The sequence below is a fragment of the Leucoraja erinacea genome, chromosome 1, assembly GCF_028641065.1.
Source record: "Leucoraja erinacea ecotype New England chromosome 1, Leri_hhj_1, whole genome shotgun sequence".
NCBI lineage: Eukaryota > Metazoa > Chordata > Chondrichthyes > Rajiformes > Rajidae > Leucoraja > Leucoraja erinaceus.
The window spans coordinates 36,535,268-36,550,755 of NC_073377.1; the positions used below are offsets into that span (position 1 = coordinate 36,535,268).

The window sequence follows — 15,488 nt, forward strand, 5'->3', positions numbered from 1 at the left end:
TTTTTTTCCTTCCATTATTTATTATGTAAAAGAATATGTGTGTTATGATTGTGTTTATAATTTGTTTGGTTGTTTTGTTGTTTGTCTTTTGCACAAAAGTCTGCGAGCATTGCCACTTTCATTTCACTGCACATCTCGTATGTGTATGTGACAAATAAACTTGACTTGACTTGACTTGACTTGAATGTCAATTAATGCAGCCCAGCATTTAATTTCGACGATCAATTTATATTGTTGAAGATATCTTGTGACACACAATTTAGGTACATTTGGAGTTGTACTAAGAGCAGTTGATTAAAGATTCTAACTTCAGCCCCTGACTAATGCTAATTTTACTAATCGAATAAAAAAACAAAACATCCTCAGTGATTGGAACGGACAAAAATCAGATAATATGACATTTCATGAGTGGCACCAACAAACAATTTTAATGCTGCCTTTAAGTGCTGCCTTTTCAAAGTAGTGCTCTGGTTGAAATGTGAGAATATATGCAAATATATGCAATATGAACATACTTCATATGATCCAGCTAGATTTTGGAATCACGAGAAAATACTCAACACCTTTAATTCCACTAGGGGCGCTGCACTGGCAGCAGTCTGTCATTTCTATCTTTTTTTTAAATTTTCAGTTAGTCCAAAGTTTGTTTTAGGGGGAAACTTTTACTTTTCTTTGTGGGGGAGGGGGGCAGGGTAAGGGGGAAACCGTCTCCCAGTCTCTTCCTGGCGGGGACGCGAATATTTCTCCGAGTCGCGTCCTCGCCCCCCACCTCGCGGCCTACCAGCTGGATCGGAGCGGCCTTTCCTGCCGGGGACCGGGAACCGGACCAGGGCTGCTACAGCGGCGGCGCAGCGCTGGAGTCACCGCGGAGCGGGCGATGCCTACCTGGGTCGCCGTTTGGAGCTCCGGAGCGTTGGGCCGTTGCTCCAACATCGTGGAGCTCTGGTGCGGAGAGCTTCCAACGCGGGCGGCGCTGACCACCATCGTGGAGTCCTGGGGTGCTTTGCAGAGGGCCTACAGCAGCAGTATCTACCCAGCGCAGCCTACGGACATTGGAAGCTGCCGACTCCGGTAGGAGGGGGCCGACTCTGGTGTCCACGCCGCTGAGGACGTCCCGCAGCCCCGACGTCGGACTTGTATCACCCCGGCGAGCGGTCCTGGACATCGGGCCGCCCGTAGCTGCAACTGCGGAGGGCTTGGGGAGGCCCTGACCACGGGGAACAGTGGAGGAAGAGACTGACTTTGGTGCCTTCCCACAAAGTGGGAATCTTTGATTCTGCTGTGTGGGGATGTTTTGTGTTAAATTCTATAGTGTGTTGAGTCCTGTTTATTTTTATTGTATGGCTGTATGGGAATTCATTTCACTGTGCCATCTGGCACATGTGACAATTAAATCTATCTTGAATCTTGAATCTTGAATCTTGAATCCAAGTTGCTCTCCTCTTCAACCTTTCCTCTCACTACTGGACTTCAGCCGCCAGAAAATCCTAAACCTTATTCCAGGTATCTGAGGTTATGGGCAGTCCCACTATAGACAAAACACATCATCATTCCAATCCATTAACCCTTAGTCCAAAGAAAGGATGATCTTTTCTCAGCTGATATCATGATTGGGTCCACTCCAGTTCTTTATTCATTCAAGTTGGCTTGTGTCAATACGCACTAGACGACAGCTAAAGTTTAACCCCCCTGCCAATTATGCCAATATATATTATCATTGTTGCCTTTTCCTCTGCCTGTAGAGTGCAGTTCAGTTACATTTAATATTAAACAACTTAATCACTTTAAGACAAAAAATGGTCTTACCCGAGCTATTACTGAATGCATTTGGTTCACCAAGTTCTAAACCTGTTAAAACAAAAAAAAATGTATCATCTAAATTATGAGGGAACACGCCCAATGGGCCAGGATTTTTGAAAAGCATTTCACCCAATAGTTACAACACTTTCTACAAATGAAAATAGTGAATGCTGGAATGACTGCTATTTTTTTAAATCCAATTTGAATCCCGCACATTGCAGACACAAATGAAAATCAAAATACTGCGGATGGTGGAAACCTACAATAAAAACAAAAATACTGGAAACACCTAGCAGGTCAGGCTCCCCATGTCCTGGGTGGGTTTTCCCCACGTTCTCCAGTTTCCTCTCACACACCAAAGACGTAAAGGGTTGTTGGTTAATTGACTTGGTAAAATTCTAAATGATCCCCAGTGTGTGTAGGATAGTGTTAGTGCAGGATCGCTGGTTGGCATGGACTCTGTGAGCCGAAGGGCCTGATTCTGTGCTGTATCTCTAAACTAAACAAAACAACTGCAGCAATCTACACAATGAAGCAGCTTCCTTTCAGTAATCCAAGCCATGTGCTTTTTAAGAAAATGTCTGCTGAACAGGCCTCAGCGAGACAAAGCCAATGGCTGTTACAATTTTATAATAGCCCATAAAACATTCATCCTCATCTTAATTCAAAGTTCAAGGTAAGTTTCACTGCCACTATTAACTTATATTACATCCTTCTTGCCTCACTGTGGTGCAGCAAACACCCCTTAATATTATTGATGCATGGATGTCAGGTAATAATCTTGAGTGCAGTGTAAGATGCATTTCTGAGACGATGCTTGGGCACTGGGTCCTCTAAAGGATGAGTGGAGAAATAAAAGGCAGCTACTCCAATGACAATCACAAAAAGGGCAGCACGGTGGAGCAGCTGTAGAGTTGCTTTCAGCGCCAAAGGCATGAGTTTGATCTCGACTATGGGTACTGTCTGTACGGAGTTTGTTCGTTCTCCCTGTGACCTGTGTGGGGTTTCTCCCACACTCCAAAGATGTACAGGTTTGTAGGATAATTGGCTCGGTATAAGTGTACATCATCCCTAGTGTGTGCAGGGTAGTGTTAATGTGCGGGGACCGCTGGTCGGTGCGGACTCGATGGGCCGAAGGGCCTCTTTCTGCACTGTATCTCTAAACTAAACTTGTAGTTTTATCTCACTTCCTCTTGATACCCACATCCAAAGAAGGATGTTGTCAGTATCACGCATTTCCCGGCTATATTCACAAAATAAATAAAATGTTCCAGAAAAATCCCAGTATAGCACAGTCCAACTCTTATTATTCCGGTAGGTGCCAGATAGATTAGGAATCACTGTACCTGGTTTGTCATCTCCGCCTGATTCAGCAGACTCTTTAACAACTGTGGGCACAAAAGTCAATGTGTCATTTCATTGCTAGATGGCGCTCTCAACTGCTAAAAATCAGACAAAACGTTTCATACATTGCATCTGCAAAACCCGGCTGTGTTATTAAGTAACAATTAAATAACGCTAAGTATCCACCTGAACTGCGGTAAACAGCACCTATTTGCTCATTGACAAGAATCATCTTATCAAAATAACTGAAGCAAACTACAAACAGCTAAAAAATAATCACCTTTGCATTTCACCTTTCTCTGACTAGCTATTCGCTCCTCCCCTTCCTCAGCCTTCGGGCCGTCTCCTCCCATCCCTCAGCCCTCAGGCTCCTCCTCCTCCTTTTTCCTTTCTTCTCCCCGCCACCCCCCATCAGGCTGAAGAAGGGTTTTGGCCCAAAACGTTGCCTATTTCCTTCGCTCCATAGATGCTGCTGCACCCGCTGACTTTCTCCAGCATTTTTGTGTACGTACGAATATTAGGATGGGTACATATTTTCATGTCTACCATCAACCATTAAAATCAGAATGGCGATTGAGATTGCAGTGTTAAAATCTCAGTGTTAAAACAGTTCTCACCGCTCATGTAAAATATGTGTGTTATGATTGTGTTTATAATTTGTTTGGTTGTTTTGTTGTTTGTCTTTTGCACAAAAGTCCGCGAGCAATGCCACTTTCATTTCACTGCACATCTCGTATGTGTATGTGACAAATAAACTTGACTTGACTCATCTCCCATCCCGTCAAACAGGTGACGGGAACAGAAAGTCTCTCCACAACAGAGATCATTTTGAATGGTGTACAAAAGAGCAACAGGAGCAATGAAGCAAATGTCCTTTCACATTATGTTTTTTTAGCCGCGTGGAATAAACAAATGGAAACTGTAATGGAATGACTATTCTTTTTAGGTTTTGGCTCAATGCAAATCATCAAAAGACAATTAAATCTTGCTTAAATATTGCTCACTGTCATTTTCAGAATTCTGGAAATTTTAAATTATGGAATACCGTGATTTGATTTCTGTTAAACTGATTTTAGAATCTGATTAGCAATGGAAAAAAAAAGGTTTCTTTCAACAAGAGATGTCAGGATCCAGATCCATTAGTGGCAGAGTTTCAAGGAACATCATTTATTGTCGAACACAATTTAAAACTGTAGCAAAATCATATTCAAACTTGGATCCGTTTTTTTTCTTAGGTAGTCCCTCAGGTTTGATGAGGATGTCTTGCTTCCACTCTGGTTTTCTGATTTCCACACTGAGTTCCATGAAGCCAATGTGGGAACTGCAGACACTTCTGTTAATGGGGCTGTTGGTCTGGTGGGTGGTTACTTTGTAAGATAGTGTGCTCCTTCAACTTCTTCTGCACACTTCCAGTGCATGGAGTCAAAGTTCCCAATAGGATCTTGAATGTTCCTTCTCAACATTGAGCAGTCATAAGCCAGGGACTTCCGGGAGTCTTATACAATTACATAGGAAATTAATAGCCATAGAATAGCTGACATCGAGACGTTAGAAATATCACCTGAAGAGGGGGGCAAGCAACTTAGACAACGTCTCCAATTCATTTATTCCCACTTGCTCTATACTAATACCTTTTACTGATCAAGCAATCCATCCTATATTGTATGGCGACTAACAACATCTCTCTTGCTATTCTGCGCCTTAGACATTATGCAGGCTAAAGGGATTTCCAGGTTAATGGAGGCAAGATTTGTTTACATTTAGAGAAACGCATTTAGAGATACAGCATTGAAACGGGCTCTTCGGCCGACAGTGCACGCTGACCACAATCACCCACATGCTATGTTGTATCCTACACAGGAGGGACAATTTACAGAAGCCAATTAACCTACACACTTTAGGATGTGGGAGTAAACCGGAGCACCCGGAGAAAACGCGCATGGGCACAGGGGGAACATAAAACTCTACAGATCACATCCATAGTCGGGATCGAGCCCGGGTGTCTGGTGCTGTAAGGGGCCTGTTCCACTTAGGCTATTTTTAGGCGACTGCCACAGTCATAGCAGGTCGTCGAAAAACCGAAGACTGGATCCCCCTTCGACATAAAATTTGAAATAGAATCATTATTTAACAACAAAAGAAGTCAGCACCAGCGACAACCTACATCACCTGGCGAATACCTACGTTAACCTGGTGACAACTACGACAGCACCTACATCAGGAGAAGTCAAGCTCCGCTCATTGGCATCAAACCCACTGTCACCGACTGTCTCCGAAAATGGTTCAACATGTTGAAAATCCAGCAGCAACCAGAAAGACGCTACGACTCTTTGGGCGACTGAGGAGACTACTCACCACCATACAGACGACACCCCGGCTACCATGTGGCAAGAGCCTAGTCGCCTAAAAAATCGCCCAAGTGGGACAGGCCCTTAAGGCAGCAGCTCTACCGCTGTGCCACTGTGGCACCCTGATCTTGCAGTGAAATTCCACTAGTGGCGATGGAGGGAAATATGATAGTGGCATTTAAGAGGCTTGTTAGATGGGCATATACATATGCCAGGGAATGGTAGGCGGCGCGGCTCTGGCCAGCAGTGGCCTCTGCAGCCTGTCCGCGTTTTTATTATTTTTTGTCTGTGTTTTTATGTAGTTTTTGTTATTTTATGTTGGGGTGTGTGTGTGTGTGGGGGGGTGGGGGAAACTTTTGAATCTCTCCCTGCACTGGAGACCCGACCTTTTCTCGTCGGGTCTCAGGTGTCGTTGAGGCCGCAACGAGGAGCGGCCTCCAACGGGAAGAAGCCGGGGACTCTGGTGCCGACTCACCGTTGCCGTCGCGGAGCTGGCCGAGGCCGGAGCGGGTGGAGCGGTGGAGGAGCGCTGCTGCTGCTGCTGCCGCTGCTGCTGCTGCTGCTGCTGCTGCCGATGCCGCTGCTGCTGCTGAGTCGGAGGCTGCTACTGCGGGTCTGCGGACGGCGGCACCGGGAGCCCGCGGATCCCTGGAGGGAGACCGCTTTTCGGGGCTCCTGCAACGGCGAATTCTCCCGCCCGTGTTGCGGGGTTGAAGAGCTCCTGGAGCGGGGCCTGACACCACTGCCCCGCGCGGCTGGAATGGCCGCGGGACTTTGCGAGCGCACACCGGGGGCTCCAACACCAAGACCCGGTGTGCGACCTCGCACCACCCGGCGTGGCTTTAATGGCCGCGGGACAATCGCCATCGCCAGCCGGGGGCTTTGACTTTGACTCTGACATCGGGGGGGGGGGAGAGTGCAGTGGAGAGATAAGTTTTTTTGGCCTTCCATCACAGCTATGTGATGGATGTTTATGTAAAATGTAATTATGTTGTGTCTGGGGTCTATTTGTGTGTAAAGTATGGCTGCAGAAACGGCATTTCGTTTGGACCTCCAGGGGTCCAAATGACAATTAAATTGACTCTTGACTCTCTTGACTCTTGGAATGGAGGAATATCAGTCAAATGCAGGCAGATGAGATTAGTTTATTATAGCATCATGTTCGGTACGATCATTGTGGCCAGAAAGGTCTGTTCCTGGAATGTCTCAGTGTCAACTAATGTATGGCTACTTGACACCGAGTAGCCATGTTCAATGTTCTAAGTTCTTGTGGACCGGCTCAGTTTCCCACAGTCAGGTTAGAGAGCCTGCCTTGCGTCGCTAACAACCTCACGACCAGCATGCAGCAACAGATGGTATTTACTGGATTCTTTTGACTGCTGGATCACACGGTAATTAACGATGTGAAGTAAATAAAGATTCCAGAAGGTTGAATTGGAAGTCTCAGTTTTAACTCTCCACACTTGTGGGAAAAGATGATAAAATGCACATCACACGATATATTGCCGTTCCGGCTTTCGGCGGCGGTGACATCACCACGAAGGTCCGCTGGACTGGAGGGCAACATCTCCGGCCTGGATCGATCGCCTCAGCGCAGAGGGAGAACAAGGAGGGAAGAGACGGAGACTAAGAGTTTGCCTCCATCACAGTGAGGGTGTGCTTGGTGAACTCACTGTGGTGGATGTTTAATTTGTGTTTATTGTATGTTTTGTTTTTATTTGTTCTGTGTATGACTGCAGGCAACATAATTTCGTTCAGACCGAAAGGTCTGAATGACAATAAAGGAATCTAATTCTAATCTAATCTAATATAACCATATAACAATTACAGCACGGAAACAGGCCATCTCGGCCCTTCTAGTCCGTGCTGAACACTCATTCTCCCCTAGTCACATCTACCTGCACTCAGACCATAACCCTCCATTCCTTTCCCGTCCATATACCCATCCAATTTATTTTTAAATGATAAAATCGAACCTGCCTCCACCACTTCCACTGGAAGCTCATTCCACACAGCTACCACTCTCTGAGTAAAGAAGTTCCACCTCATGTTACCCCTAAACTTCTGTCCCTTAATTCTCAAGTCATGTCCTCTTGTTTGAATCTTCCCTACTATCAATGGGAAAAGCTTATCCACGTCAACTCTGTTTATCCCTCTCATCATTTAAAAACCTCTATCAAGTTTCCCCTTAACCTTCTGCGCTCCAAAGAATAAAGCCCTAACTTGTTCAACCTTTTTCTGTAACTTAGTTGCTGAAACCCAGGCAACATTCTAGTAAATCTCCTCTGTACTCTCTCTATTTTGTTGACATCCTTCCTATAATTAGGCGCTCAAAATTGTACACCATACTCCAGAATTGGCCTCACCAATGCCTTGTACAATTTTAACATTACATCCCAACTTCTATACTCAATGCTCTGATTTATAAAGGCCAGCACACCAAAAGCTTTCTTTACCACCCTATCTACACGAGATTCCACCTTCAGGGAACTGTGCACAGTTATTCCTAGATCCCTCTGTTCAACTGCATTCCTCAACTCACTACCATTTACCATGTACGTCCTATTTTGATTTGTCCTGCCAAGACGTAGCACCTCACACTTATCAGCATTAAACTCCATCTGCCATCTTTCAGCCCACTCTTCCAAATGGCCTAAATCTCTCTGTAGACTTTGAAAATCTACATCATTATCCACAACACCACCTATCTTAGTATCATCTGCATACTTACTAACCCAATTTACCACACCATCATCCAGATCATTGATGTACATGACAAACAACAGTGGACCCAACACAGATCCCTACGGCACCCAACTAGTCACCGGCCTCCAACCTGACAAACAGCCATCCACCATTACTCTCTGACATCTCCCATTCAGCCACTGTTGAATCCATCTTGCTACTCCACCATTAATACCCAACAATTGAACCTTCTTAACCAACCTTCCATGAGGAACCTTGTCAAAGGCCTTACTGAAGTCCATATAGACAACATCCACTGCTTTACCCTCATCAATTTCCCGAGTAACCTCTTCAAAAAATTCAAGAAGATTAGTCAAACATGACCTTCCAGGCACAAATCCATGTTCCTAATCAGACCCTGTTTATCCAGATGCTTATATATATTATCTCTAAGTATAGAAACATAGAAACATAGAAATTAGGTGCAGGAGTAGGCCATTCGGCCCTTCGAGCCTGCACCGCCATTCAATGTGATCATGGCTGATCATCCAACTCAGTATCCCGTACCTGCCTTCTCTCCATACCCCCTGACCCCCTTAGCCACAAGGACCACATCTAACTCCCTCTTAAATATAGCCAATGAACTGGCCTCAACCCTCTGTGGCAGAGAGTTCCAGAGATTCACCACTCTCTGTGTGAAAAAAGTTCTTCTCATCTCGGTTTTAAAGGATTTCCCCTTTATCCTTAAGCTGTGACCCCTTGTCCTGGACTTCCCCAACATCGGGAACAATCTTCCTGCATCTAGCCTGTCCAACCCCTTAAGAATTTTGTAAGTTTCTATAAGATCCCCTCTCAATCTTCTAAATTCTAGAGAGTATAAACCAAGTCTATCCAGTCTTTCTTCATAAGACAGTCCTGACATCCCAGGAATCAGTCTGGTGAACCGTCTCTGCACTCCCTCTATGGCAATAATGTCCTTCCTCAGAGATTGGAGACCAAAACTGTACGCAATACTCCAGGTGTGGTCTCACCAAGACCCTGTACAACTGCAGTAGAACCTCTCTGCTCCTATACTCAAATCCTTTTGCAATGAAAGCTAACATACCATTCGCTTTCTTTACTGCCTGCTGCACCTGCATGCCTACCTTCAATGACTGGTGTACCATGACACCCAGGTCTCGCTGCATCTCCCCATTTCCCAATCGGCCACCATTTAGATAATAGTCTGCTTTCCTGTTTTTGCCACCAAAATGGATAACCTCACATTTATCCACATTATACTGCATCTGCCAAACATTTGCCCACTCACCCAGCCTATCCAAGTCACCCTGCAGTCTCCGAGCATCCTCCTCACAGCTAACACTGCCCCCCAGCTTAGTGTCATCCGCAAACTTGGAGATATTGCCTTCAATTCCCTCATCCAGATCATTAATATATATTGTAAATAGCTGGGGTCCCAGTACTGAGCCTTGGGGTACCCCACTAGTCACTGCCTGCCATTGTGAAAAGGACCCGTTTACTCCTACTCTTTGCTTCCTGTTTGCCAGCCAGTTCTCTATCCACATCAATACTGAACCCCCAATGCCTTGTGCTTTAAGTTTGTATACTAATCTCTTATGTGGGACCTTGTCGAAAGCCTTCTGGAAGTCCAGATACACCACATCCACTGGTTCTCCCCTATCCACGCTACTAGTTACATCCTCGAAAAATTCTATAAGATTCGTCAGACATGATTTACCTTTCGTAAATCCATGCTGACTTTGTCCAATGATTTCACCACTTTCCAAATGTGCTGCTATCCCATCTTTAATAACTGACTCTAGCAGTTTCCCCACTACCGATGTTAGACTAACTGGTCTGTAATTCCCCATTTTCTCTCTCCCTCCCTTCTTAAAAAGTGGGGTTACGTTTGCTACCCGCCAATCTTCAGGAACTACTCCAGAATCTAAAGAGTTTTGAAAGATTATTACTAATGCATCCACTATTTCTGGAGCTACTTCCTTAAGTACTCTGGGATGCAGCCTATCTGGCCGTGGGGATTTATCGGCCTTTAATCCATTCAATTTACCCAACACCACTTCCCGGCTAACCTGGATTTCACTCAATTCCTCCAACTCCTTTGACCCGCGGTCCCCTGCTATTTCCGGCAAATTATTTATGTCTTCCTTAGTGAAGACGGAACCAAAGTAGTTATTCAATTGGTCCGCCATATCCTTGTTCCCCATGATCAACTCACCTGTTTCTGACTGCAAGGGACCTACATTTGTTTTAACTAATCTCTTTCTTTTCACATATCTATAAAAACTTTTGCAGTCAGTTTTTATGTTCCCTGCCAGTTTTCTTTCATAATCTATTTTTCCTTTCCTAATTAAGCCCTTTGTCCTCCTCTGCTGGTCTTTGAATTTCTCCCAGTCCTCCGGTATGCTGCTTTTTCTGGCTAATTTGTACACATCATTCTTCGCTTTGATACTATCCCTGATTTCCCTTGTTATCCATGGATGTACTACCTTCCCTGATTTATTCTTTTGCCAAACTGGGATGAACAATTTTTGTAGTTCATCCATGCAGTCTTTAAATGTCTTCCATTGCATATCCACCGTCAACCCTTTTAGAATTAATTCCCAGTCAATCTTGGCCAATTCACGTCTCATACCCTCAAAGTTACCTTTCTTTAAGTTCAGAACCATTGTTTCTGAATTAACAATGTCACTCTCCATCCTAATGAAGAACTCAACCATATTATGGTCACTCTTGCCCAAGGGGGCACGTACAACAAGATTGCTAACTAACCCTTCCTCATTACTCAATACCCAGTCTAAAATAGCCTGCTCTCTCGTTGGTTCCTCTACATGTTGATTTAGATAACTATCCCACATACATTCCAAGAAATCCTCTTCCTCAGCACCCCTGCCAATTTGATTCACCCAATCTATATGTAGATTGAAGTCACCCATTATAACCGTTTTGCCTTTGTCGCACGCATTTCTAATTTCCTGTTTGATACCATCTCCAACTTCACTACTACTGTTAGGTGGCCTGTACACAACACCCACCAGCGTTTTCTGCCCCTTAGTGTTTTGCAGCTCTACCCATACCGATTCCACATCCTCCAAACTAATGTCCTTCCTTTCCATTGCATTAATCCCCTCTCTAATCAGTAACGCTACCCCACCTCCTTTTCCTTTCTGTCTATCCCTCCTGAATATTGAATATCCCTGGATGTTCAGCTCCCAGCCTTGGTCACCCTGGAGCCATGTCTCCGTGGTCCCAACTATATCATAGTCATTAATAGTTATCTGCACATTCAACTCATCCACCTTATTACGAATGCTCCTTGCATTGAGACACAAAGCCTTCAGGCTTGTTTTTACAACACTCTTACCCCTTATACAATTATGTTGAAAATTGGCCCTTTTTGATTTTTGCCCTGGTTTTGTCTGCCTGCCACTTTTACTTTTCACCTTGCTACCTATTTCTTCTACCCTCATTTTACACCCTTCGGTCTCTACGCTCACACATTTAAGAAACCCTTTCCCTTTAACTCCATCCTCCACTGTCCCATTCAACACCCCACCCCCCTTATTCAGTTTAAAGCCACCCGTGTAGCAGTGGCAAACCTGCCTGCCAGAATGCTGGTCCCACACCTGTTAAGATGCAATCCGTCCCTTTTGTACAGTTCCCCCTTACCCCAAAACAGATCCCAGTGATCTAAGAATCTAAATCCCTGCGCCGTGCACCAGTTCCTCAGCCACACGTTCAGGTCCCGTATCTCCCTGTTCCTGCTCTCGCCAGCACGGGGAACTGGAAGCAAACCGGAGATAACAACCCTGGAGGTCCTGCTTTTCAACATTTTTCCGAGCTCTCTAAAGTCATGCTGCAGAATATTCATCCCCTTCTTTCCGACATCGTTTGTGCCGACATGCACTACCACTTCCGGATGTTCACCTTCGCCCTTGAGGATTTTCTGCACTCTGTCCGTGACATCCTGGATCCTTTCCATTAATGTGCCCACCACTGACGTCAAACTAACAGGTCTATAATTGCTAGGTTTACTCTTAGAACCCTTTTTAAACAATGGAACAACATGCGCAGTACGCCAATCCTCCGGCACTATTCCCGTTTCTAATGACATTTGAAATATTTCTGTCATAGCCCCTGCTATTTCTACTTCTACATCTCTGTGCTGAGTCAGCACCTTGGACTATTTGAGCAGGTCTGCTTTTGTCCGTCTGTAAAGACTCTCTCCTCCCGAGGTACGAGAGCATGGTTGAGTTTTAAGCATCGAGAAAAAAAACCACACTGTGCTGGAGTAACTCAGCGGGTCAGGAAGCATCTCTGAGGAACATGGATAGGTGACGTTTCGGGTCGGGACAGTTCTTCAAGCATCCTGCATCGATTGCATCTTGATACTATTCTAATTTTGACATCACCACGTCAGCTAAAGAGACAAGTCTAATTTAAGGTTATCGTGTTGGCAGCAGAATACAAAGATAATTCACTGGACAGCCACAAAGCAAACATAAGGTTCCTGTAATTGAAAAAGAACTCATAACATGAGAAAATAACTTTCCAAAACTCGGCAATTGCTGTACAGATAGGAACATTACATGTGATAGTAAACAATACCATTTATTTCCTCCCTTTCTAAGAGATTCACCCAGGTACAGTGAGACGTTATGTATTCTGGGACAGTTTGTATGTTGTGCTGCCAGAGTATTTTACATCAGGCAACACGCCCAGTAATATCAAGCAAAGGTCAAGTCGTGTAAATGCACTGTAAAGGTTATAGATTCTGAGTCAGTTTAGTTAATGTGCAGAAACTGTGTGTCCTTTTCTCATTCATGCCTTAAACTGCGTTTTTACCTGAATGATTAGGAAAAAAGGGAGTGGAAACTATATATCATAATATGGCAATAAAAATTAAATTAATTATTTAGTTATGTTCATTTGTGCTGTAAATAATTAATGGGTATTAATTCTAGCTAATGACTGGATGAACAATCTCATTAAAGACCATAAGATATGTTAAAGTTGATAACTGGCAGCAGTATTAGCTGGTTATAACATAATGAAAGTGGCCAGTATCCCATTTAGCTCAGGGTTAAGCAGGTCATTCACTGACATGTGCTTTGAAAATTAATCTCCGCCACACATGTGCTGTCACAGGTTTAGTTTGGATTAGTTTAGAGATACAGGGTGGAAATAGGCCCTTAGGACCACCAAGTCCATGCTGACCAGCGATCATCTATACACTAGTTCTATCCTACACACTAGGGGCAATTTACAGAAACCAATTAACCTACAAACCTGCATGTCTTTGGGATGTGGGAGGAACTTGGAGCACCAGGTGGAAACCCACGTGGTCACAGGTAAAACCTACAAACTCCATACAGGTAGCACCCGTAGTCAGGATCGAACGTGGGACTCTGGCGCAGTAAGGCTGCAATTCTACCGCCGCTCCACTGTGCCTCCACTTTGTCTTCATTAACCTTGCATTAAGGAAGTACATATTCATTCACCTTTTCATTTGCCATCACAATCTGTGTTAATAAGGGAATGAATGAATACGTTTATTGGCCAAGTATTCACATACAAGGAATTTGCCTTGGTGCTCCATCCGCAAGTGACAACATGGCATAGTGACAGTTAGGAATTACACATAAAACATTAAACATTTATAATAAAACATTATTGATTAAACATGTGAATTAAATAAAATATCAGAGCAATAGGAGGCTACAGATTTTTGGTTATTGAATAGAGCTACTACTCATGGAAAAAAGCTGTTTTTATGTCTGACTGTGGCAGCTTTGACAGTCCGGAGTCGCCTTCCAGAGGGAAGTGATTGAAAGAGTTTGTGGCCAGGGTGAGGGGGATCAGAGATGATCTTGCCCGCTCGCTTCCTGGCCCTTGCAGTGTACAGTTTTGTCAATGGAGGGAAAGTTGCAGCCAATAACCTTCTCTGCTGATCGGACGATTCGCTGCAGCCTCCTGGTGTCGTGCTTGGTGGCTGAGCCAAACCAGACCATGATAGAGAAGGTGAGAACAGACTGTACAATGGCCGTATAGAATTGGACCATCATTGCCTGTGGCAGATTGTGCTTCCTCAGCTGCCGCAGGAAGTACATCTTCTGTTGTGCCTTTTTGACTGTGGAGTCAATGGTGCCCCCCCCCCCCCCCTCCCCCCATTTAAGATCCTTGGAGATGATGGTTCCCAGGAACTTAAAAGATTCCACAGTAATGTATGGATATTGTGTTGGGACAAGGTCTGCCTTGGTCTTTGACTGTATTGCCTGCCGGCGATGCGGTTATGCTCATACAAAGAGGTTGAGCTCTTGGCAAACACTACTTCAATGCACTGGCAGAGAAGTGACAGGTAATAGGTTGATACAAGAGGGACGAGTTTTGATAGGCAGATGGTGAAAAGACAGTAGATGTGACACAAAAGGATTGAAAAGTTGCAAATTGTGAGGCGGGAGGAAAGAATGTTCCAATTATATCCACTAACTACAGATCTTACTTTGTTAACCATCATTAACTTAGTGAATCTTCTCGACAATATAGAACTTGATGCAATTTCCCAGTTCAATGTTGCATTCACTACAATGAAGGCCAGAGAATGCATTTGGACAAACACAGGTCTGTAAAAACTAAGAACATTTAGCAGTTTTTTTTGACCGGATCAATAGAAAGGAAACTGTGAATTAAACGGGCTGCAGAGGGAGGGGGAAGAGTTCTCTGGAGCATCGGCACTCTTCCATTGGCAACATGAATGATTTGCATGTTTCAGCTTCTCAACAGAGGGGCAATTAACTTTTGATTTACTGCATCTTACTGTGAGGTGATTGATTGGTTAATTAAAAAAAAAATCCCCTGCAAAAGGTTACAAGTTTACTGAATCTCTCGCAGCATACATCTTCAGTTACAGAAACCTTACGTCTACATTATAGACAATAGACAATATGTGCAGGAGCAGGCCATTCGGCCCTTCGAGCCAGCACTGCCGTTCAATGTGATTGTGGCTGATCAGCCCCAATCAGTACCACGTTCCTGCCTTCTCCCCATATCCACTGACTCTTTAATCTAGCTCTCTATTGAAAGTATCCAGAGAACCGGCCTCCACCACCCTCTGAGGCAGAGAGTTCCACAGACTCACAACTCTCCGTGTGAAAAAGTGTTTCCTCATCTCCGTTCTAAATGCCTTACCCCTTATTCTTAAACTGTGGCCCCTGGTTCTGGACTCCCCCATATTGTCTATTGTCTATAATATAGACTCAGAGCTCCCGTGGATTTTGAAGCAACAGCAACAAA

General features: G+C 44.5%; 1 protein-coding gene across 2 annotated transcripts in view; it reads right to left on the reverse strand.

Annotated features, from left to right (window-relative positions):
* Window positions 1-15,488, reverse strand: part of ca9 (carbonic anhydrase IX) — an 86,823-nt gene that overhangs the window by 11,165 nt on the left and 60,170 nt on the right. The window contains exons 9-10 of one of the 2 annotated variants that reach the window (XM_055632969.1): window positions 3,147-3,188; window positions 1,807-1,848 (exon numbers count right to left, since the gene is read on the reverse strand). In XM_055632969.1, the coding sequence (XP_055488944.1) occupies window positions 1,807-1,848; window positions 3,147-3,188 (84 nt within the window). The remainder of the gene's footprint in view (window positions 1-1,806; window positions 1,849-3,146; window positions 3,189-15,488) is intronic. The other variant, XM_055632979.1, reaches the window with a different exon arrangement.